The 24,628-nt window shown below is 62.7% G+C and overlaps 1 protein-coding gene across 1 annotated transcript; it reads right to left on the minus strand.

Annotated features, from left to right (window-relative positions):
- Positions 1–1,456: 1,456 nt before the first annotated feature.
- SHH (sonic hedgehog signaling molecule) lies at positions 1,457–23,583 on the minus strand. The gene is made up of 6 exons (XM_043589658.1): positions 23,445–23,583; positions 14,704–14,808; positions 14,187–14,383; positions 10,276–10,887; positions 5,022–5,283; positions 1,457–2,292 (listed from the first exon to the last, which is right to left on the minus strand). Exons 1-6 carry the CDS (start codon positions 23,581–23,583, stop codon positions 1,469–1,471), a joined length of 2,139 nt encoding a protein of 712 aa, XP_043445593.1. The 3' UTR covers positions 1,457–1,468.
- Positions 23,584–24,628: the final 1,045 nt, after the last annotated feature.

Raw genomic sequence — 24,628 nt, forward strand, 5'->3', positions numbered from 1 at the left:
GCCGCCTCCTCCGGGCCCGCAGGGCCGGCGGTGGTGGTGAAGGGGCTGGCGGTGGGGGCGGAGCGGCACCCCCACACAGCACCCCCGGCCTGGGGGGCGCACCAAGACGCGCACCCCACAGATACAAACAGAGCTGAGGCTTCTCCAGCGATGACAATAGACGGGTCGGTTTGGTTTCCTACTTTGGTTTCCTACTTAAGCTGATCTGAATTCACAGTATAAGCAACACATCTAAAAATATAACGCTGGGGACTCCTGTCAGCACCAGGTTCCCGGACAGAGAAGCCAAAAAGGAAAAGAGAAGAGGGGCTGCGGCAGGAATTCTCAGTTAGGATATACTAACCAGTCTGTGCGTGGTACATTTTATTTCTATAAAACTATTACAAAATATTCAAAAATACATTTTAGTAAATTTACAGCAGTTAATTCTCAAGTTATTAATGCAAAAACATCCTTTGTTTTTCTCTGTACAAACTACAGCCTCTGTCCTTGTGGGCTCATCACTATGTGCGCTTTTTAAAAATATTATTTTCTAATAAATTCTTTGAAGTTAAAAATAACAGAGTTCTTCCAGTTTGTCCAAAACAAAAACAAAAACAGAACAAAACCAGTGCGTGTGTGCGTGTGTGCGTGTGCGTGCGTGTGCGTGTGCGTGTAACAGTCTCAACTTCCAAGGATGTGGCCAAAACGGTGATGAGAACCAAATAGTAAGCCATGAAGGCAGCCCGCCAGGTGGCCGCTACGCTGCAAACTAGTTAAATTAAAATAATATATTTTCATATTTTACACTATTTCAAAAATGAAATGTAATTCAGTTAAGTATTGCTCTCTCAAAAAATCTAATTTACAATTCTGTGTATAAAAATATAATTTGTGGACCCCCACGAAGCATGTTTCAGTTTACATTTGCCGAAAAGCAGGCGCGTGGCGAAGGAGGGGATCTGGAGTGTGCAGGTTGGCTTTCTGAAAGTCAGGGCGAGGGACACGTAGAAAAATAGACTCTGAGCAGGTCGCTTGGCCTCACAAAATAATCTTTCACCCCCGTGAGTACAGTTCACATGATAATAATAAATTATCCAAGAAACAAACTATTTAAGGCTCTTGAAGGTCCGGTTCATATTATTTAAAACATCTATTCATACCAAACAAATAAATAGCCAGGAGAGGTGAAAAAAAAAAAAAAACCACAACAACAACAAAAAACAAAATAAAACAACAACCAAAAAAAATTCAAAAATATATATCTATAAACTAAACACAATGACAAAACTTCCCAGGGTCTCTGTTTCCTTATAGTCTACTTTGGACTGTCCTACTTTATTATTATTATTATTAATTATTATTATAATTAAAGTCTCATTCCGTGCGCTTTTCCGCGTGTCTGTTGCTGTTCCTTGCGGTCGCTCCCCCCCCACCCTCCCCCCCGGCCCCCACCCCCGCGCCCGCCCCCGCCCCGGCTCCCCGGCCTTCAGCTAGACTTGACCGCCATGCCCAGCGGGTGCAGGGCTTCGCTGTCCAACAGCCAGGTGCCTATTTGGTAGAGCAGCTGCGAGTACCAGTGGATGCCCGCGGCACCCGGCGCGTCGGCCGCAGCCGGCGCCTCGGGCGCAGCCGGCGCGGGCGGGGGCAGGTGGCCGCCGCCCCCGCCGTCGCCGTCCCCGCCGCGGTCCGTGCGCGCGGGCGCCAGCACGGCCAGGAGCGCGTGCGCCAGGCGGAAGGGCGCGAAGGCCCGATGGGCCCAGCCGTGCTCCTCGATGACCGCGTAGCACGACGCCAGCACCCGGTTGATGAGGATGGTGCCCTGCGCCGTGAGCGGCGCGTACGCGCCCGTGGCCTCCTCGCGCAGCGTCACGCTGTGCACGGCGGCCGGAAGCAGCCGGCGATCCCCGCCGCGCTCGGCCACCACGTACACGCGCTGGCCCGGGCGCACGCGGCTGGCGAAGAGCGCCCGGCGCCCCGGCGCGCCCCCCGGCGGCGGCCCCGCGCCCGACGGCGCCTCCAGCTCCCCGGCCGCCGAGTCGTTGTGCGGCGCCACGAAGAGCAGGTGCGCGGCGGTGAGCAGCAGGCGCTCGCGCGGCTCCCGCGTCTCGATCACGTAGAAGACCTTCTTGGCGCCGTCGTCGCGGTCCAGGAAGGTGAGGAAGTCGCTGTAGAGCAGTCGGCCCTGGTCGTCGGCCGCCAGCACGCGGTCCCCGGGACGCAGGTCTTTCACCAGCTTGGTGCCGCCCTGCTCCAGGTGCACCGTGGCCGAGCCCGGGAAGCAGCCGCCCGATTTGGCCGCCACCGAATTCTCTGCGGGGGGAGGAGAAGGGAGACAAGAGGGGACAGGGTGGTGAGCGCCTGCAGGGAGGCCCGAGCGGCGGGGGGTGGCTGGGGGTGGGGGTGGGGGCGTGGGGGGTGGGGGAGGGGAGGGGCCCCCGCCTGCGGTCCCGCGCCCCAGACTCGGGACGCGCGCAGCTCCGGGGAGAGAGTCCAGGCGGGTCCGGCGCAGACCCCTCTCCCTCGGCCCCGCCGTCTCGGTGACAAAGTTCAGCTGCAGATACATTCCTCAACGGCTCTCTTAAGATTGGACTGGAGGCGACAAAGGTCGGCTGGCGTCTCCGGCGGGAGGCCGGTTACACTCCTTCCCTTCCGCCTTCCTCCCACCCCATCCCCCGGCTCAGCACACACCCGGCCTCGCCCTGAATTCGCGGGGTATTTGCTCTCCACTCAGATTCCTCAGGAAGCCTCCTCGAGCTCCCTCGGGCGCCGGGGTGCACCTCCTCCTCCTCCCGCCCCCGGCGCGGGGTGCGGCGCCCCCTCGTGCGCTCCGCACCCGCGCTGCGCCGCGGGGACCCCTCGCCTGCCCGCCCCCCAGCGCCCAGCCGGGGGCCTCGGTGCCGGCGGGTTGCAGGGGGCGGGGGGGGGGGTGTTGCAGGGGGGTGGCCAGGGAGTGCAAAATAGCTGTAGTAGTTGTAGCAACTGGACAAACATTCCAGGGAATTGGCCGAGGTGTGAAAATCCGGGGCTTGTGTGGATTTTCTAATTAAAATCCAATAAAGGGCCCGGCATTGTCATTGTGGTCTCTGCTATAAGTGGGAGACACTCTGGCAAGAGGGGCCACTTCCATTTCCCTCATCCCCTCTCTCGGCCGCCCCCTCCCTATTTGCTCAGGTGCACCCCCACCCCCCGCCCCCCTGCGATTCACACGCGGGCTCTCCAGAAGCCGGGCCTCACAAGCACTATTTGCACAGCCAGGCCTCCCTCTTCCAAGCGCTCAAGATGTGTATTTGAATTTTAAATGGCGGGGCCTGCTCGAGCGCTGGAAGCGGCCGGTTCTCAAGGCCCCTTGACTACCCGCTTTCCCGAGCCCTCCGTCGCTCTCTGAGGCTCACTGTCCCGAGGACAATGCGCGGAGCCCGGGCGGCGCGCAGGGGGCCGCGGGGGAGGGGCGGGGAGGGCCTGGTGTCTTTTGCATTCCAATCTCCGGGATCATGCGTTTTGCAAATAGAGATCGCGAGAAAGAATCTTCCTGCTGGAATTACACAGGGTTTTTAATCTTCTCATCGGTTTCTGCGGCATGAAGTGCGGGCCTGGCCGTTGGAGGCCCGCCGTCGCCCCCCGGAATGCGACCCGGGGCGCAGGCGAGCCCGAGTCGTCGAGTCGCACGACCCTGCTTGACACGCAGCGCCCCGCGCCCCGGCCCGTGTGCGCCGAATGCCAATGAGCGGCTCTCCGCGCCCCGGGGGTCTGCCCTCCCCGGGCGGGATCCTGGGGCGGGATTACCACCGCTCACTTGCGAGGAGACCTCTAGGGACCCCCGCCAGGGGGACCCCGCGGACAGGCTTGGCCCGCCGCGAGCGCCGCCGCGACCTTCCCCGGGGAGTCCCGCGAAGTGGGGGCGCCGCCTGCTCGTCCTCCCTCTCTGGCCGTTCGCCCCGCACCGCCCCTCCCCCGCCCCCTCCACACCTTTTCCTTCTGTTGTGATAAGAAGCCACTATTTCCCTTAGCTACGAAGGGCGTCTTGACACTTCGAGAGCGTTTTTTCTGCTAACACATGCTATTAAAATACGGTGTAGGAGACAAACAGGCAAAACTGGGCGGGAGGGGGGGGGACGGCGCGGGGAAGACACAGGTCCTCCGAAATTCACGGCGAACTGCTCTGCTAAATGCACCACCTTAGGCTGAGATGCAGACATCTGCATAAATAGCCTCCGGGTTGGGCTGTTTGCCGCGGGAACAGTGCCTTGCTGGCGTGGCTGTTCCTCGCCAGCGACAGAGTGTGGCGTTGTAGGCCCAAGAAAGTCCCCCTCACAGCCAGGGCCGGCTACAGCTGCAGGCTCCCATCGGTGTTCCTGGCCCTGCCTGTGGCTCAGGGACACCCAGCTGGCTCCTAATAAGGGGGGGGGATGCTTCTGGGCTTGCGGCCTCCAGATGTTGGAAGTGGTAACCACTGGATTTATTACCTCCCACCAGGCCTCTCCCCAAAGGCTTAGCCAGTGAGTTGCCTTAGTTTAGGATCCAAGCTGCTCAGCAGGGAGGGGAGAGGCCCGAGGCTCCCACCCCGGGCGCCCCTCCTGTGCTGGGGAGCTGGATGGGGGCCGCCTGATTCCTGAGCCCTGAAGGAGAGGAAGAATGTAGGCCAGAGCTGGCTCACCTTGCAGGGCTCAGTCTCTCACCGGGAGAGTCCCCTCCCCCACCCTCCCTGTCTCACCACCTGCAGAGGGGGCTCCGGAAGCAGGGTGCGGGGAGGCTCCGGAAGCCCTGTGCCCTCTGCATCTGGGCTTGGAGACCCCCCGGGCCTCGGTGGCCTCAAAGCAGGGGCGATTCCTGGCTGGCGGGATGCACCTCTACACGGTCCGTTCCCACAATAGCAACCCGAGCCATTGCCACGCTGCCTCCCCCCCCCCCCCCACCCCGCGTCTCCCTCCCTCGAGTCAGGCTGCAGGGCGCAGCGGGGACATCTCGTGGGCAGATCTGGAGCTGCTGGGTGGGTGGGAGGGGGGCGGGGGCTCTGGAGCAGGCCCCGCCGGCAGCCTCACCTGCTTTCACGGAGCAGTGGATGTGCGCCTTGGACTCATAGTAAACCCAGTCGAAGCCGGCCTCGACGGCCAGGCGCGCCAGCATGCCGTACTTGCTGCGGTCTCGGTCTGACGTGGTGATGTCCACCGCGCGGCCCTCATAGTGCAGCGACTCCTCCGAGTGGTGGCCGTCTTCGTCCCAGCCCTCGGTCACCCGCAGTTTCACTCCGGGCCACTGGTTCATCACCGAGATGGCCAACGCGTTCAGTTTGTCCTTACAGCGCTGCCGGGAGAAGGGGGACCCCGTAGACGTGAGTGTCTGGACCCACCACCCGTCCCGGCCCCCCGCAGGGCCTGCCCGGCCCCGGGGCCTGCGGATCAGGGCCCTGTGGAGACGCGGGGGAGCTGGGCGGCTGTGGCAATGCGGTGGGCGGTGGGGCGGGGGGGCTCTGCCTGAGGGGCTGGGCCTCTTTGCAGATGAACCGAGGGCCTCGCCCTGACAATCTGACATAGCGCAGCGCCCATGGGCCTGAGAAGGTGAAGTCTTTTTGAACCAAGTGAACTGCGTCTTTCACACAAGGACCGGCAGGACCGGCCAGGCCCCCAAGGCAGTGGCCCACTCCCCCCACCCCCCAGGCGCCCTCTGCTCCCCAGCTCCCCTTCGGTGGCCCTGTTTCTCCACACCTGCGCCAGGCTCCACCCTTCTCCCTGGCCGGACTCCCTCCCCAGGAGGCTGGAGAGAGGCCCAGGGCGCAACTTTGTAGAAACAGAACCTATGCGGTGTGCTTCTTAAGAATGGAGAGCCCTGGGTTATCTCGGGGCCCTCCCTCCTACCCTGTGCCTATCTGAGACGTGAATCCAGCCAAAGGGAGACAGGGAGGGGGGCGGGGAGCCCATAGCCCGGGCGGGCAGGAGGGAGCCGACTGAAGGGCAAGCAGGTGAGCTATAATTTTCAGTGCGGGCGGGCCGACGACAAACACTCTTTATCAGGACAGCCGCATTCCTTTTCTCCACACAACTCCTTTCTCCGGCTTTTCTGCGGTCTGATGGTGTCTCTTGTTTTCCTTAACCTGTTCCCTTCCCCCCTCTTGTTTTCTTGGCCCCAGAGCAGAATGGCGTCCTGCAAGTTTGAAGAGCAAACTTAAGAGGTGGAGGGAGGAGGTGGGGCCTGAGGGGTGGGGGATGGGGAGGCGGAAAGGCCCGAGGCCTGGGAGCCCTCGGGGCGTCTCCCCCCCACCGGCGAGGAAGCTGCGGGAGCGCGGGGACGCTGAAGAGGCGTGACCTGAGCCGGGGTGACGAGGAGCTGGGGTTTGGGGGAGCCCCCGCGGATCTCTCCGGTCACACTCAGCTAAGGATGCGAGGAACAGCAGAGCGGCGGCCCTGTGTGTGGACTCCCTCCCTGCCCAGACGTTCCTGCTGATGGTGGGGCGAGGGGCTCGAAGGAGGGGAACTGGTGGTGACAGGATCGCCAAGGGGCGTCCCCAAGACACGCGGACGCAGGGGACGCAGGGCAATTTCAAGTTGACCTCCCGCAGAGCGAGGCGGCGCCGGCTGGGCTGTGGACCCCGGCGAGCGAGGTGGACAGAAGACCGCTCGGGGGTCCTGTGGGCCGCGTGGGGACGGTTCCCCTACCGAGCGGGGCAGGGACGTGCGCGGACTTCTGTCTTCTGCCCGCGCCTCCGGGGGAGGTGAAGGTTGCGCAACAGGAGAAGTCCTGAGTGTCCGACAGTAATAACACCCAGTAATACGCTTGTGGAGTTAAACATGCAACAAATTGGCGGGGGGGGGGGGGGGGCGGTGCTGGGGCGGCCCCGGTAACAGGTCACAGCGGTTTTCTTAAAAAAAAAAAAAAAAAAGTCGGAAGGGCAGAGTTTGAGTGAGGTCATCCTGAGGATTGAACGCGTTTTACATGAAAATCAATCAGTAAACCAGGGTCAGTTTGGAGCCGGGCTGGCAGGCCGGCTGCGCAGGCGCACAGCACCCGCACGCACACGCACACGGCCCGCACCCCGGCCCCGCGCCGCCCCAGCTCCCCCCTCCTGGGGGGCAGACGGAGCTGTGGCAGCTCCCCACGGGGCAGCTGGCGAGGGGCGGGCGGGATGGGGAGGCCGCGGGCCAGCGCCCCTCACCCCCCCCCCCCCCCCCGCGCCCGGGGCTGCGCCAGTCGGGCGCGAGGCGGAGGGCCCCCGGCGAGGAGCCCCAGGCCGAGCCAGGCCCGGCTGGCCCCCCGCTCCCCACGCGCCCTCCCCCGGGCGCCGCGAGGCCTCGGCGCGCGCCTGCGGGACGCTGTGCACCCGGCCGGCGGGCCGGGCGCAGGCGGAGCCGGGAAGCCCCGGCCGGGAGCGATTCGCAGGGTCGTGGGCCGCGAATCCAGCCCTGCTCGGTGCAGCCACCGTGAAGCCCAGCGGGGCCGCCGGGCCGGGCTTTGTGTGGGCGGAGGCCGAGTGGGTCCCCGCGCCCGAGCCCCCGCCACCTCTCCAGTCTGCGCAGCCGCTCGGTGCCCAGAAACCCGAGCAGGGCCGCCCGGCTTCCCCAGTGCGGGGGAGGGGTGTCCGCGCTTCAAAAGGGACCCCCCCCCTCCAGTCCCCACACACCTGTCTCCATGCCCTCCCCCCCCCCCTCCGGGAAAACAGACCCCTCCTATCCAAACAGGGGGACCCTCCTCAAACCCACACCTGCGCGCCGGGCCGGGCCGCCACGCACACACAAATCCGTTCAGCGTGGCGTCCGTCCCAGGCCGTCCCTAGCGCGGCCCTCGGGCCCTGCCCCGGAGGCCACCTCCTGCCCCCGGAGCCCCCCGGCCGCCGCACCCGCGCCTGGCACCCGCGCCTGCGGGGCGAGCGCGTCTGTCTGCGCTTCCCCCTCTCCGAGTTAATATTAACCAGGAGCTCATGCGTTCCAGAACTGCTCTGAAAGTTCCACTGGGGACGGTCTTGCCATGGTTGAGGGACTTGGGCGGCAGTCACATTAGGGGGACAGAGACACACAGAGCCGCGGAGGGCTGGCCCGCCCCGGGGGAGGAGGGACAAGCGCGCCTGAGGACAGAATCCGGGAGGCTGTTTGAAGCGCGGGGCCGGTGGGCGAACAGGTCCTCGAGGAGGGCTCGGCCCCTGCGGCCTGGGAGGCGTCCGGCTTCACCCCTTCGGCCCCGGCCCTGCCTCTCACCACCCCGGCCTCCGCCCCCTCCGCGGCTCTCGGAGGGGAGAAGACGGAAGGGCAGGACAGGGTACGCCAGGGGCACCCTCCAGCACTGCCCAGCGGCCATCTGCGGCTGCAGGGGACACTCGTGGGGTCCGGGCTGCAATCCCGGCCCGGCTCTCCGCACCCCGCCCCCACTTGGCTGCCCCTCCCCCGTCCTTTTGTGCTGGGAACGGGAATGGCCACTAGCCTAAGGAAAAAAAGTATTTGTTTTCGTTCCGTTCGTCGGAGGGAAGTTGACAGAAGGTCAGAAGTTCAAATGCTGCCAGCGCGCGCGGCGGCGAGAGTGGTCGGGCGCCGGGCTCGGCCGTGGGTCCCCGGCGAGCGGCCGGGAGAGGGGCCGGGGGTGCGGGGCTCGGCCTGGGGGGCGTCGGAGCCCGCGCCGCGCCCCCTCCGGGCCCGACCGTCCCGGCCGTCGGAGCCCCGCTGCGGCCCCCGGCCCGGCCCGGCCCCGCGCACGGCACCGGAGCCCCGGGCCGCGGCGACCGCTCACCCCGGAGGGACGGGGGCCGAGGCGCGGCCGCGCGCTCGGGGCTCTGCGACCCGCGGCGGGGGCTCCGGGGGTCCCTCTCCGGCGGCGGCCCCGCGCGCACGCGGGCGCACGGCGACCCCGCCGGCTCGGGACCTCCGCGTCCCCGCCCCCGCCGCCTCCCCCGGCCGCACCACCCCTCTCCCCGGGTTCCGGGGGGGGGGCGCTCCGGGAAGGCCCCCTCCCTCCCGCGGGGCGCGAGGTGACCGGGGTCGGGGTCTCCCCGCAGCCGGCCGCGCCCCCGGCGCCCCGCGGCCTGCGCGGAGTTCATTGTGGCTCGCGCCGCTCCCGGGCACAGGCGCGCGCGTCCACACTCGCGGTCCAGATTTAAGGTGGTCGCGTGCAGATGCGAGAGCGAGGCTCCCTCCCGCCCCTTCCGTCCGCTCCAGCCCGCGGCCCCTCTCCTCCCTCCGTCCGGCCTGGCCGCCCGAATCGGGCCGGGGAAGCGAGCGGCCCGGAGGGGCTCCCCCTGGGCGCCTTCCCCGCCCGCCCTCCCCCGTGCTTGCGCCCCGCCAGCGGTGGTGCGCTCCTAGCCCGAAAGGTAGGACTTGGAGATTTTAATAGGGCAATGAAAAGGATGTTGACCTATATTTGCCAGGAAAGCCATTTCCAGCTTCGGTGTTACGTGCATGGAGTTTCAGAAAGTCTACGGTTGGCGGGGAGGGTGGCAGCCAGAAGTCTCAGACGGAGGCCCGGAGGGAGGGCACGGCTGGTTTGCTTTGCTGTTCCGTCCTAGCCCCCTCCCGCTAATATCTAGTCCCCAGTTCCTGTGCCGGCAGGTGGACCGGAGTGATGCAATGCCCGAAGTTCTAAGTCCCTCCCCTCAAGGACCGCGGGCCCGGGAGAACGGACGCGCATCCTTAAAGAAATATCAATACATTCACACTCTGCCGGGCACAAGTGCCCACGGAGAAATGGCAGCGCGGCCGGCCGGGTGATACACTCAGGGACCAGGCGGCGCCTCTGGAGCCCTTGCCTCTTGTGGGCTCTGCCTGCTGGCTTTCCCCGTGTGGGGGCCCTTGGCCCCCCGGGGGCGGCGGGGTGGGGGTGGCGGTGGGAAGGAGGAGCCCCGTGCAGAAGGGGAGCCAGCGAGCGCCCCTGTCTAATGCCCCAGGCTGCATTTCTAGGGTGACCTGGAAGCCACTTCACGTTCAGGGGGCGGACTTCTGCCCCCTCCCTCCGTGTGCATCCCCGACTTGGGAAGGACAGAGACCCCCGGAGGGAGGGTCTCCCCAAGTTGCAAGCCAGAGCTGAGGCAGGATGGGAAGGGCCGTCCCAGCAGGACAGATCAAATCAGGGCCACAGCCGTGGACCACATCTGCCATCCTCCCCGCCCACCCCCACCTTAAACTTCTGCGGCTGGACCCTTCGCCTCCTTTCCCCCTCCAAGGAGAGGAAGGGGTGGTAAGGAGGCAGGTGGGTGGGGAAGGAGAGGGTGAAGTCGCCGCGCTATCGGCCTGAAGAGCAAACAGACTCCGTCTGGAGCCGCTGGTTACACAGAACCCCCGTGAAAGCAGCACATTCCACGCCCCAGCGCCGGGTTTCTACCTGAGTCATCAGGCGGTCTGCTCCCGTATTTTCTTCATCCTTAAAGATGATGTCGGGGTTGTAATTGGGGGTGAGTTCCTTGAATCGCTCCGAGTTTCTCGAGATCTTCCCTTCGTATCGTCCGCTGGCCCCTAGGGTCTTCTCGGCCACGTTGGGGATGAACTGCTTGTAGGCTAAAGGGGTCAGCTTTTTGGGGTGCCGCCTCTTCCCAAATCCCCTGCCGGGTCCGCACCCCAGCCCCGAGCACATCAGCAGTGCGGAGACGAACACCGCCAGCATGCATCTCGCCAGCAGCATCTCGTCCGGAGCCCAGCGCCTTCCCGCTGTCCCCGTGCGGGTCTGTGTGCGCGAGTGTGTGCCCGTGCGCTCCGGCTTGCTCCTGGCTCCCTCGCTCTCTGCCTGCCTTTCTCTTCCTATATAACCTTGCCCGCCGCGGCTGCGGGAGACTGGCCACCGATCCCCACCCAGACGGGGGCTGGAGCGGCAGGCTGCTGGTCGCTGATAACGGAACACATCGGAGTTGGGGCTAGAGACAGCAATCAAAAGACAAAAAGAGTCTGATTTTAAATGGTAGCAAGCCTGGAGAGCTTGCGAGACAGGCTGCCCTTGGTGCTATATTATAGCTGGCAGGGGCGTATCTGATTGGCCACAGCAGCACAAGCTTGTCTTCTGATGTTTAACCCTAAAAAAGACTAAATTTTTTTTTTCTGCTGCTGCCGTGGCTTTATTTTCACCTGAAGCCTTTGAGTTTAAAAAAAAAAAATCTTTACTGAGACAAAGGTGGGCGGGAGGGGAGGAGGCACGCTCCTCGGGATAACACCGGTTACCCCCCGCTTTGTGCACAGCACCGTGTTCCCCCTTCCCTTTCTCCAGAATGGTAGGTGCTTCAGTTAAAACCAACTTAAGTTTTAAAGGACAGTCTAGACCCCCCCCCCCCACTCCACGCTTTGATCATCAAAAAGATAGTCTCTCAAATGTTTGAGGGGCAAAGCTACGCGGGTCCTATATTTAAATGTTGTTTTCGGGAGACTTTATCTATCGTGCAGGCCAGGTCTCCCTGCATTTTAAAGACAGAGGGTCCGAGCCTCCTCCTGAATATTCAACATCCTCTGATGATCATTCTCACTGACCACAACTTAAAGCATTGCTATTTGAAGTGCCTTAAGCGCCTTAGAAAAATATGAAAATACTGCTCTTTTATGGGGATTCAGTGAATGCATTATTTTTAACCCTCCAAAACATGGGATGCAGGCGTGCTCAGGGGCTGGGACAGGGCGACCCGAGGGGCTGTCCGGCTGGCTGGGCCAAGCGGGTGTGGGGGCCGCACCCCAGCTTGGAGAAGGGAGCGGGTGCTGGGGCCTGCGTGGTGGGCGGAGGCCCATTGTGCCTGGGGGCAGTGGTGAGTGGGCAAGGCTGAGCATACACCGCCCCCACGATCAATCGATCGGAGCAAAGTGCAGGCCAGGGATGAGCTTAATGTGGGATTCAGGCCCCTTCCACGTTGTGCCTAGCCGGCTTTCCATGGGGCTCTGCCAGCCAGCCGTCAGGGGCCTGGGGGCTGCAGCCCGGGAGGGGGCAGGGTCCTGGGGGGACCCTGTTTTGGTCAAGGAGGGCTCCGTGCTCAGAGCCAGCCACCCTGGAGTCCTCAGTCCCTGGGCTTCCTTCAGAATTAAAAAAATAACCCCCAAAAGAGTCCTGTTTGGACCAGAAAAATAAAACCTGAAATCCCCCATTTTGCAGAACGTACCCTCGCCTTCTCGCCCCCCACCCCCACCCCACCCATATGTAGGAATTGCTCTGGAAGGGAGGGAGGGAGGGAGGGAAGGTTCTCTGTGGAGAATGGAAATACCGGCCCCGGGGAGAGTCAGACCCTGGAGTGTCCCTCTGTGAAGTGAAGTGTCTCCCTGGACCCCAGCCCAGCCCGGGAGGTGAAAGCTCGACCCTAAGACAATGGGGTGTTCCCAGCGGCCTAGGCAAGCCTCTGGCGGGCACGGCGGGGGAGGCGAGCACCCTGAGAACCATCTAGCTGGGCCTCCAAGATGCTGAAGAATATTGGGGCCCAGCCAGTTGAGGCCTCCAGAGATGGAACCCACCTGCGCCCCCCCCCCCAACCCCGTCCTGTGATTTGTGAATAGCCACCAATCTCAGGAGGCTTCCTGCCTCTGGGCCAGGCGGGAAAGCAGCTCCCAACTTTGTCCAGGCCAGCGGGGGAAGGAGGGTCTCCACTCAGGTGACAGGGCCTGTCTGTGCGTCTGTGCTCACGGTGCAAACAGACCGGGAGACGTCACACTGTCTGTGCCTGGAGGGTTGGCCTGTCCCAGGCGGTGACCATGCAGGGTGGATGTGACACTGCTGGGTAGTGCGGGCCTTGAGCCCCGGGGACGCCACAGCTCTGTTCTCCCTTTCCCACCTTGCAGGCTCCTTCCCTCTCCCCTTCTTTCCCCTCTCTCGCCTCCTCCTTGCAAACTGGGCGAGGGAGAAAGGGCCCCAGTGCCCCAGGAGGCCTGGACCCCCCTGTGGAGCCAGGGCCAGCCTGGTGGCGGGCACCCACAACACACGGTTCCCGGAGGCACGGGGGTCCCAGCCTGGCCGCCCGCTGGTGCACAGCTCGCACCTTGCACCTTGGAGGCCAAAGCCGGAGCTGCAGGGAGCTGTCGCCCCGCTCTGGGCCCTGCCCTCGTCAGGCCACCGGGAGGTCCCCAGGCCTGCTGGCCTCCTCACTCCAGGGTCCCCCTCCATTTGCCGCCCGCCCGCCCGGACACCCCAGAGCCTGCGGGAGGGGGGGGGGCCGCCCGCCCCGCCCCCGGGACTGGCCATCCTCAGGGATGAGATAAGGGCGGCCTGTGAAACGCCCCCGATGCCTGCTTCCCAGCATCTGCTCCCTGCTGTGGGTTGCGGGGGCGGGGTGGGGGGGGCGAGGGTCTGGACCAAACTCACGTGCAGTTTGTATTTACTGCCGTAGAAGCAAGGGCGCCAGCGAGCCCCCCACTTTCCCTTCCGCTCGTCCCGCCCCCTCCCCACTTCCCAGACACCAGACACTCTCCGTCTTCCACCTCCAGACACCAGATGGCTCCCTCTCTTTGCCTTTCCCCCTCCAGACGACTCGGGCCCCTCCCCACGCAGGTCAGAGGTTCCAAACCCCAGGCTCTGCCCGGCCTGGCCCTGCGTCCCAGGTAATCTCAGGATCCGCTTCTGCCCGGTCTGGGCTCTGCCCTTCCTTCGGGTGCCCTCTCAACCATCCCTCCGCCCCCTCCGCCCCTCTTTCTGTCCCTCCTCCCTTCCCTCCCCCGCCCCTCCCCCTCCCATCTCTCATCCCTCCGGCCCTCACCAGCATCCCCGCTGAGGACAGGTGGCTGTCTGTCTTCTGCCCCCACCCCCCAGGAGGCGCCTCCCGGCCCGGCCCCCCGCCTCCCCACCGGCCCCCGCCGCTAGATGGCCTCCTCACTCTGCCTTCAGGCCCTGGCTCAGCCAGTGTGGAAGATCCCGCTGACTAGGCGGAGAGGCCCCTGGAAGGGGTCTGGCCAGCTTGGCCCCTCCCCCTCCCCTCCCCCTCGCCAGTGTCCCCGCCCCCCTCCCCATCTCCCCCTCCTCAGACTGGTACCCACTGGGCCTCAGCTGGAGCTCTGACCTCCCCAGGAAGCCCACGCACGGCTCCCTCCCGGGCGCCCACTACCTGGTTGGATCTGTAACCTTACCGTTTCCTCCTCCTGAACCCCTTCCCCTTTGACTTCTCCTCCCCGTAGGGCTTCTGCCCAGTCTCTTGCCGTCCCGTCTTACCGTCCGTCTCAATTTCTTGCTGGTTTTATTCCAGCTTTGGCAAATCGGGTTTCTGGTGCTCCCGCCAGGGCCTCCCTCTGAGTTTTGGAGGGGTGCACCTGTCAGCCCCGTTCTCCTAACCCCGCGGCCCTTACCCGATCCCCGCACGTGGGGCGTCTGCGTCCCCAGCTTCCTGGCCCAGGACTGGAGTCCAGACGCCGACGAGCACAAGCTTCTCCTGTGCGCAGGCCAGCGGCCGCGGCCCGGGAGGAGGCCACCCGGCCACCGAAGGCCCGCGCTGCCCGCCCGCGCGAGGGCCGGCTCGGGGCCAGGCTCCCGTGTGGGCTGACGCCTGCCGGCAGCGTTCCTCAGCAGAGCAGAGCAGGCAGAGGGCATCGGGCGGAGGGGCCGGGAGCGGGCGTGCTGCCGCGGGCACACTCGGCCTGAAGCGCGCTGCTCTCCGAGTTGGTGCGATGGCCTCTGTCCAGACGGTGCTCCCGTCTGGAGTCGCTCACCCTTCGCTTTGAGCAGGGGGGCTCCTCCCTGGGTCTACGCGAGGCCTTGGGTGTCGGGCGCCCTTCCGGGGTCAGAGAGGTGTCCTGGCCACTGCCGGCCCACAGGCCACCCGTGGGCGTGGGACTACGGACGGCCAGGCAGCCAGCGGTCCCTCACCTGCCCGGGCCTGGTGGTTCCGATCCCAGCGCTGGCGCGCCGTCCGTGGGCCCAGAGCCGTCTTGGGGTCCTTCCACGAGAGGGGCGTTCCTCGGACCTCCGGACCTAGCGAGACACAAGTGCGCCTGGAGAAGTTAGGACAGGAGGCCCTCGCTGCACGTCAGGGTCACCTGGGAACGTGAGCAGGAAAAGGCAGGGCCGACCAGCGGTGGCTGGCTGCACCCCCGGGCAGTCCTCTCAGAGTCTCTGCTCTGCCGACTTCCCTGATGGGGATCCTAGAGGCTCCTGGGGGGGGGGGCGGCGTGGGCCCTGTCCTCCGGGACCTTCCGTGTCCGCACCCCATCTGCCCCGGCGGGACCTGGTGAATGGCCACAGAGCCTCGCAGGCGGGGGGCCGGAGGGTGTATGAGTCTCTGACCCTTTCTGGAGAGCGGATGGGGGAGGGGGAAGCGAGGGGGGGTGTGTGATTGTGTGTGAGCATGTACATGTGAGTGTGTGCACACGCGTGAGACTACACGAGCGTGCATGTGTGCGTGTGCACGTGTGAGAGACCACGGGAGGGTGCACGTGTGAGGCCGGGACGGCGGGTCCTCAGAACAGTGAGGGCACAGACCCGGGAGGCGGGAATTGGCGCTGGCTGGCCTCTCAGCACAGAGCCCGGAGGTGGGTTTGGAGGCGGACCCGGCCTGGCCCTGCCTCGGTGTGGGGACCCTGGAAGAGAGGGCTCTGTGCCGTCCACGTCCCCTCGTGGCCCCTGTCCAGGGAGGCCGGAGGCCCTTTCTTCCTGCTTCCACGAGCTGCTGGCAGAGCCCCGTGTCTGGCCCCCCTGCGCTCTGAGGGGGCCCCGGCCTTCCCGGCAGCCAGCTCGCTGCTTACATCCTCGGGGCAACTCCTGTCCCCGCACCTTCTCCTTCTAGAAAACAGAAAGAAGAAAGGAAGGGAAGGAAGGAGGGAGGGAGGGAAGGAAGGAAGGAGGGAGGAAAGGAAGGAGGGAGGGAGGAAAGGAAGGAAGGAAGGAAGGAAGGAAGGGGGGAAGGGAAGGAAGGAAGGAGGGAGGGAGGAAGGAAGGAAAAGAGAAAAGAAAGGGACGCAAGACGGACATGGCCATGAGCACAGGCCATCTCTCTCCAGCTCCACTGAATGTCAGTCCCGAAGGCTCCTCCCGTGTCCCCAGCAGGCCATCTCCGTGCTGTCCCGCCGTGCTCCTGCCCTCCATCTCCCGTCTGCTGAGGGGGCTGAAGCGAAGGTGCCTCCAGTCCCGCAGCCCTCGACCCCCTGACTCCTTGGTCATAGCCTCAGAAGAGTCAGGGGAGCTGACCCAACGGTCTGTCTACAGTGAGGGGATCGAGAACCGAATTCGCTACTCCTGCCTCGTGTGTTCCTTGCCCCCTGGGCATGTCCATCGGGGTCCCTGCCCCACCGTGGTGACGGGCCCCCGCTTCGGAGGCACTGGGCTTCCCCGGGGACTTTGGGCTCCGTCGGGCACTTGCTGCCCCCCGGGGCCCGTTCAGCCAGCCCCCGAGACAGGCCGGGCAGCCTCAGCCAGTGGCCTGCCCCCCAGCCCGACCCTTCTTGGAGAGGGGACAGTGACACCTCCCCCCATGTGCACAAAACACTGGGCGGCAAGGGGCGAGGAGGCGGGGGCTGGTGTCAGGAGCTGGCGGGGGCTGCGCTGAGGGGACTGAGGATGTGGGCTCACTTTTGGACTTGGCGGCCTTGGCAAATGCCGCTCGGGCTTGAGTAGGTCAACGGCGTCTCCCTCGTGTTTTTCACGTGGCCCTAATATTTGGGGGATGTTTACTAGGAAAAGCTGAGTGGGCTGCTGGTCGCCTGTCCTCACTTCCTGCTCTGGGGCCGGGGCAGGAGTTTCTGGAGGGAGACAGAAGCCTCACGGGGGGGGGGGGGGGGGTGCCGTGTCCCTGCAGAGCGCGAACCCCCGGGCAGGATGGCTCCGGCCCGGCGGGGAGACTGGAATGCCGGCTCGGACAGAGGAACAGGACTCCCTCCGGAGAGGCTCTTCTCACAGCCTGCGTTCACGGCCAGGGGGAGCATGTGGTGCAGGAGCCTTGCTTCCCGGGGTCCCCTGTGTGTTTGCTGAGCGCCTCCCCCAAGAGTTGCGTTTGGTGAGGAGTCCAGCCTTGCAGTGCGACCGCACGAAGTCCAACCCGTCAGCGCAGACGCCCCGGCCTTTGTGCAGGTGGGGACGCAGAGGCACAGAGAGGCGAAGGCTCCCGTTCGAGGTCACGCGTCTGACCCGCAGCGCGGCCCGGAGTCCGGCCGGGATGATCCGGCCCGAGAGCTCGCCCTCGGGACATCTTCACTGGTGGTCGCGTTCCTGAAGTTTCTCTGTTGTGCTCGGCGTGAAGCAGGAAGCACCGCTCAGGGCGGGACCTCTGGGAGGGGCGGGAAGACGGTGTCCCCACGCGGGGCAGATGGGTGCGGGGGCCGGGGCGGCCTCCCTCGTCCTGCTCTGAACCGCGGCTCCGGGGACAGCTCCCGTATTGCCCCCCGGATGGCGGGACCGACCCCCACTCTGGGGGAGGCAGGCGTGTGTCCTGCTTTACGCAGAGAGCTGAGGCTCAAACCTGAGGCCGCGTCACCCCCTCGCAGGGCCACGGCGGGTAACGGATATCAAGTTCTTGGGCTTGGGAAAGAGGCGCCCAGTCCTGGGAGGTGCTGCTTTGCTGCGGGCCTCCCGTGAGTCCTTTCCTCTGAGAGGCACTTGCAGCACGGGTGGCAGAAAAGCACCAGCGGGAGGCCTGCATAATGTCCGGCACACGGGGGCAAGCGGGTGACGACACCCCAGGCCGCTTAGCGGTGAGTGCTCAGCATGGATGCGTTCTGCACTCCTGAGTTCTGGGAGAGACAGTCAGCAAGGCTGTGTTTCTAAACTAAGTGGTATCAGCCACTGACGTGGGTTTCAGGCCAGGTGTGCTCAAGGATATAGCTTCTATGAACCCTCGAAGCACCGATTTCTGTTTACCGTGGAAAGAAGCACGGTGTACCTTGAAAGAAACCTTTTAGCACGACAGTCTTTGGTCTTTGAGTGAGATGTGTCTCTTTTAGGACACAGGGGACCTTTGTGGCAGGAGCCTGGAGGGGCCACCGCTGCCTCAGGAGTGACAGAGGTTCTCAGGCACAGACAGGGCTTCCCAAACTGCCGCGTGTACGGGTCCCCTTTGTGGCGATTCAGGGCTCTTTGCATCACGTGACGGTGCGGAGTCTCCAGGGACATCGACCAGCCCCCATGGGAGCGAGCGTCCCCAGCTTCTCACGTGTGCCTGTCTCCACATGAAGAACACAGGTGGGCAGGTGCGCTGACCATCGCCTGGGGTGACCTGCCTCTCGTTTATTTTCTCGTTGCTAGATCGCGGCTCTGGCTGATGTCAGTGTTATGTTTCAGACAGACTGTTGGCTCCAACAGCCTTTGTGACATGCACATCCAGGGACACAACCTGGTTTCCCCAAAGCCGAGTCCAGCCTGGGGTCTTCGGGGCGGGCAGCGCCCGTCATGTCAGACGGGACGGCTCGTCTGTGAGTCTCTGAGGGCTCTCCGCCCTTGGGCGGTCGAACGTGCGTGTGCTTCTGTCCTGGGTCGGGTCACCGCTCAGCTGCGGACTGATTTCCCGGGGGGGGGGCCGTGTGACAAAGCGCCTCTCTGTCCTTCAAATGCGGGATGTGCTCTCGCAGTCTGGGGCCCAAGCGCGATACCAAGGTGGGCAGGGCAGGGACGGGGTGACGAGGTGCTCACGCCTGGACGAAAGCGGTTTTGTGTTTCGAGCCACCGACGGTGTCGCTGCACCCTTCTCTCTGGGACTTTGCGTTTGTGCTTATTCGATTACGTCTAGAGAGGCCAAAGGCGGTTGGGTGTAAAAGAATTCAACTGTTTTTAAGCAGAGGGGGGCTGAAGCGGGCCACTCCTTTCATCTGACGAGAAGGACATTCAATCCAACTGAGTGGCTTTAAATCATAATTCCCCCCGGCCTCGTCCAAATGGCAAACGGGGGAGAAGCAAGTGAACCCCATCACGCGGGGACCCTGATGGGGTCTGCTCGGGACGGATCCCAGTGCACGCGAGTGCCTGGCTCTCAGAGACAACTTCCTGCGTTGTTCTCTTTCGCGTGGAAACTCCCCGTAGCTGCACTCCGGCTCCAAACGCGGACGGATTTGTGCAGCAATCCGCGGTGGCTCCAGAGAGATGCGTCACTAATAATGATGTGTGTTCAAAGGGTGTCTAATCCGTGCAGTCATACTTTGAGGTGCGGGCAGGCCGCATATTATTATCTCCATTTGACAGATGAGGAAATTGAGGTCTAAAGAGAGATTAGATGACTGTGCTCAGAATTACGGGGCTAAGTCTCTGACACTCAGTCCATTGTTCTCGCCCTCTCTCCCCTTGTGACTGAGGACTTGCGTGTGTTTGCGCCCGATCGCCGTGGACCGAACTCTCTTAACCTTAAAGCTTCAGCTGCCAGAGTGTCTCGGGGGCCAGGTCTTGTACTGCACTCGAACTAGTGTCCTTTTCCGCGTGAAGGGCATTCCTTTGGTCTCTGCTCTGACTCATCCCCGTGGGATGTGGGATGTTCCTGCCGGCAGTTTATCCACGGAGAAGGAAGACCCCCAACTGGCGTCTCCCCCTGAGAGTGCTCCGTGCCGTGCGTTTCCACGGCCCCGGGGGTGGGGGTGCCGAGGAGGCCTGGAGGGGGTTGGGCGGCCTGGGGGTGGGGGGCAGGATGCCAAGAGAAACCCAAAGGTATGAGACCAAGTCAAACTCAACACCTCTCATCCAGGCCTTTTCAGTGCGGGGATAGCTTACCCCAAAGTACACAAACCAACAGACTGAATCCCGGCTCTCTGTTTCAGCAGCGCCCAGACAAAGCCTGCCCTCTGGAGTCCTCCCTCTGGCCCCATCCCGCCATGGTAACCGCTGAATTCACTGGGCCATGAGAGCAGGCCAAGTATGTGCTTGATTGTCTCAGCCTCTCTTGTTTCTTTCCTTCAGCGGAGGGTATTGGATGTTGTGTACGTGTGTTCTTTCTTAGCCTGATGTATTTATGCCCCAGTTTTGTCGGGCTTTGTTTGGGTGGCGGAGGGATGGGGTGGGGGCGGTGGAGTGGTGGGGAGATCCTTTTGTTCCAGATGCTCACCTTCAGTTCTCAAAATGCCACCACAGAAAGGCTGGTAGGGCCGTCCCTCTCCGAGACGCGCCCGTCGATGGACTCGGAAGCAATCTGAAAATGGCACGCCCGTGCGATCACGTGGCATTCTGACTCAGCCGTTAGCGAAGAAGTGGGTATAAAGCCTACGGATACTGCAGGCAAGCGTGGGGGAGAGGAGGCAGCGGAACCTGCCCTTGGGCGAATCAAATAAGGCCCGGGTAACAACTTGCAACTACTTAGGTGCGTACTGTGCGTTCGAACCAGGACTGTAGGCTTACGATCCCGTTAGAACGAAGCATCACCGACCCCCACCTCGGAGCGTGAGGACAGCGGAACGTCGCCTGATGGAGGGAGAGGACTGGTGTGGCGTCTTTCAGGGACGAGCCTGGAGCCCCGGCGGCTGCCCTGGCATCCTGGTCGAGCTGATGGACCAGCATCCGGAGGCACCCTCGGATCTTAACGGTCTCTGTGGGTAGCTCTGTCCCTTTGACAAGCACAGCAGGTTTTGCCCAAATCTGCTGCGATGTGACAACGAATCCATCGGTCACCTTTCTTTGCAGAAATAATCAATTCTCATCAGTAATTGCTTTTGGGCAATAGTTCAATTCTGCTGTCATCTTTTGGCTTCTAGCATCATAACATCATCTGAACAGCAATAATGCATTTTACTATCATGGTGTTCAAGGCCAGACAGTATTTATTCTCGTGCATACCCATTAGGTTAATGTGCAGCGTGCGCCTCCACATTTCATTCCCCACCCCCGTCCCCACCACACGGAAGACAGATGCGCGTTGGCACCTGGGTCCGGTCCCCAGCACGTCGAATGTCTGAGTCGGTGGAGCGGATCGTCTTTCCTAGTTTTCAGAGAGCTGTTGGGTGCCGTGTAGACACCCCTGGGATTGTCGACGCGGTTTCTCTGGGGAAGGTCTTAGAAGGCCTTACGCTGAGCCCAAGAAGAAGGATGGAGTGACAGAGGCTGGTTGGAGGTGAGGTCAGAGGTAAACCCAGAATCCTACGCAAAGCGCTCTCCAACCTGCGCCCACATCCGTGCGGCCAAGTTGTGCAGGACGGAGGGAAACCAGTGCAAACGGGTGTGGGGTCAAGGGCAAGTCAAGGACCGCCGTCCCTCTGTGCTAACCACTTTCACCTTTGGCCCCCTCGTCCCCCTAGAACTGGACTCCTCTCCCTTTCCCGGTCTTGGCATATTCTCCTGGAAGGTTTGGGCTGTTAGGTCATCAACTATGGGATTTTCTGTTGTCTGCCTTGGCCTCATTATTTCTGCAGTTGGAGGCTCATCTGGTGTATCTTATTTATTCAATAACACGTCCCTTAAGAAGTCCAGTTAATAGGAGGCATATCTGGTCCTTGCCGTCCCCTTAGGTTTTGGGCAGGGGCAGAGCTCTGCAGGAACAGTGGACACGTGATGCCATCGGAGTGTTAGAAGGCGGGTTGAGGGCAGATGTGACGGCCACGATCTCTTGGGGGACTCTTGTGACTCAGTTTTCTCCTGTTTCCCTTAAGTCAGGCTTTGTAAGAAAAAAAAAAACCACACACACACACAGAGTTTGCTCCTGGTACAAAGATTTCTGAGATATTTATTGTGAAGGAATAAAAATCCTATTAAAATATTTATAAATCGAAACAACCCCAGAAGCCACACACACAATTAGGCCTTTTAGACTTCTATTCTGAAAGGCAGATAAATCATCATTCAGAGAGCAAAGATGAAAAATCAAAACAAACACAGAGTGTTCAGAGAGCTGCCTTAAAAGAAGGCACAGAATGTGGTCTAGAAAATTATCCCCATCTCTGAGCCGTGCATGGTCCACAGGCATCCCGGGAAGCCTCTGAGTTTCTGACTCATCAAAAAAAAAAAAAGTCTCGTGTGATGTCATCTCTGGAGAGCATCATCGAAGTTTGGAACTTTAGAAGGAAGGTGAGAAATCAATCCAGTCCCTGATGGTACAGATGAGGAAACTGAGGCTGATGTAATTCCAGTGCCCTGCTCTTGTCCGAAGGCTGGAGAGGCGGCCAAGCCGGAACCAGGACACACCCAGCTCTCTCTTCGTGTCGGTCTGTTACGGACTCTGTGAGCCAGCCCTGGAATTCAGGACCTCACGTCCCGGGGGTTTCTGGATGCCGAACACATCAGGAAAAGCTTGGTCACTGGTTTGCTTATGGCCACTCGTTCCGTACGGGTGTGGTTGGCTTCTACGGTGTGCTAAGACCATGCTTGGTATGCCTTTTGGTGCAAACAGAAGACCCAGCCCCTGGCCTCGGAACACTTGGTCTGGGGAAGAGATGTGGTCCAAGAAATAATGAAAGGCAGTGAGTCCCATCTTAGAACCAAAAACAAGGGCGGAGACCCCAGGAGAGGAAACCTTCTGCACCCTGGGGGTTGGTGTGAATTTCTCAGCCGGGGGACCACATGCCTGTGTGGTAGGCCTGTGCCCCCAGTTTCTCCTGGGGGCGGTGGGTGTTTCCTGACCCAGAGCACTGAGTCGGTGGATCAGTTTCTCATCTCCTTCCAGCTTCTCCACTATGAGAGAAGCCCTTCCACAGGTCAGGGTCAAGGCTGCCTCTCCATCCCGGCGTTGGCCAGCCCTCTAGTCCCTCCCAGCCATCGTTAGAACCCAGCAACCGAGGGCCCACGACTGGCCCGGTGGCCCCTGGGGCTCTTGCAACATCACTTTACAAGAGTCAGGCTCTGGCTTGAAGTTTCTTCTTTCTAGTGACCTGAGGATTTATTTTTATTTCCTTTCCAGATATGTTTTGGACCTTTAAACAATTACTCAGGGTCTGGAATGTTTGTGGCAGGTGTGTGTGGGCCCAGCCCAGCTCCATCCACCGTGTTGTTGCAGTTGGAACTTGGTTGACTCCCTTGCCAGGTGGCTCTCCATTTGGTGGCAGGGAGGGTGCCAGGCAGAGCTGGCCTGGAGGGTCCCCCGCATTCCCAGCGATCTCCTTGAAGGGCTGGCTTTCCTGGCCCCCCGCCCACCCCCCGGGCCAATGACTGTATGCAAGGGGAAGGCTGTTCGGATTGCCAGCCTGCCTAGGATGCCTATCCGGGGGGACCCCTTTGGTCGATAGTCCTACCAGAGAGTGTGAGGCAGGGAGGGGCCTTACAGCTGCTGGACGGGGACGGCCGTTTGGACAGGAGACAGCACTGTGCCTCGTCTGTTCAATTCTGCAGTAATCTCGACTCACCGGGAACGGTGTCTTCTGGAGGCCTTGAGCGTGGGGCCTCGTCTCGCACTCCAGAATCTCCTAAGGACGTCGAGCACGCACTGCAAACGCTCACCTCCGGCCGCCAGGTGCCATCCTGCCTGGGAGAGCAAGCCGGGCCATGCCCCTCCCCCCCCCCCCCCCCCGCCCCCAGCGGTGACCCGGGTGGGGCACCAAGCAGGTGGATGCTGTCATGGAGCTTTCAGCGTGGTCAGCAGCAGCACCTGGCACTCTCTCCTGGGATGTTCATCACTTGGAAGGCCTGATTCACAGCATGACAGATAGAAACGCCATCGATGGAGAGGTGCCGGTCCAAGTTACCGTCTTAGTCTAGCCCTGCCCCCGCCTGGCTTTCACCTTCCCGCTGGCCTCTGGCCTCTCGTTCCCCTGGGACGGGTGGCGATGGCCAGCGGTGAGCCAGGGCGGCTGTGTCTGGGGGTGGGAGCCCAGAGTTTGCCTTGTCCAATGACATCACGCTCCCGTCGTAGCTGTCCATGGTTCTGTCACCCGGGTCTCGCTCCACCCCCCACGTGCTGCTATGAACGGGTGTCTATCGAGGGGAAGCCGGGAGGGTCCTCAGGGTGAGACCGGGTGTGCACCGGATAAAGTCAGGAAAAAGGTCAGTGGATGTAAATCTGGAATCGAGTCCCCGCGGAGGGGCTGAGACAGCCGGGGCGCGAGGGACGGGGTGACCCCGGGGCTGCTGAGTGGCACGCCTGGGGCTCCACCAATCCCAGATCTTGGGTGTGCTGGCCGAGCACGCAGGTGGCACGGGGAGTTGGGTGCGAGGCGGAGCTGGGGTCGAGGCGAGGAAGCGGTCTGAAGTGTGCTGGCCCGAGAGTCTCGTCTCTTAAGTGCCTCTGGGGATCCAGGCACTGGGCGGGGAGGGAGGAAAGGGGACCCGGCCTGGCCAGGATGTCAGGGCCTCGGAGGCTCTGCGCTGAGCCAGTGTGGCCGCTCGCTCCGCCCTGAGTCACTGCCAGAGGGACGGCCCAGGTGCTAAGTGTCATGCTGGCCCAACGTGAGGGCTCCCCCTGCTTGAGAAGGGAGGTGCCCCCCACCGGCTCGTGTGGGGGCCTGTGGCTTCTCAGGGCACCTCCTTCGCCCAGGTGGGGCTTCCTGCGAACTGAGTGAGGGAGGCCACTGGCAGCCCATTTCCCAGAGCAGCAAACCGAGCCTGGGGGCGGTCAGGAGGAAGCCGGCTGCGACAGAGCAGAGGCTGCCGGCCGCTCGCTGTCTGGCGTGCGCTGACACCTTCCTTCTGCCGCCCAGGCTGCCTCCTCGGCCGGCAGGAGCGAGCCGTCAGGCCCTTGGAGTCCGCACGCACGGCTGGTTCGGAGGGGCTGTTCTGAGGTGCTGGCGGGGCCGCTGGCTTCGTAACCCCTGAGCCTCCCCAGACGCCATGGGCCCCCGCACTCAGCCTGGAACCTCACGGACACACGGGCGGGGAGACGGGGCCGGCTGTGCGACGCTGGTCACCCTCCCCCTGTGAGTTAGAAGGTTCCAGATCCCTGCCCGGAGCCCTGGTAACCCACGACCGG

The sequence above is a fragment of the Prionailurus bengalensis genome, chromosome A2 (assembly GCF_016509475.1).
Source record: "Prionailurus bengalensis isolate Pbe53 chromosome A2, Fcat_Pben_1.1_paternal_pri, whole genome shotgun sequence".
In the NCBI taxonomy this organism is placed as follows: domain Eukaryota; kingdom Metazoa; phylum Chordata; class Mammalia; order Carnivora; family Felidae; genus Prionailurus; species Prionailurus bengalensis.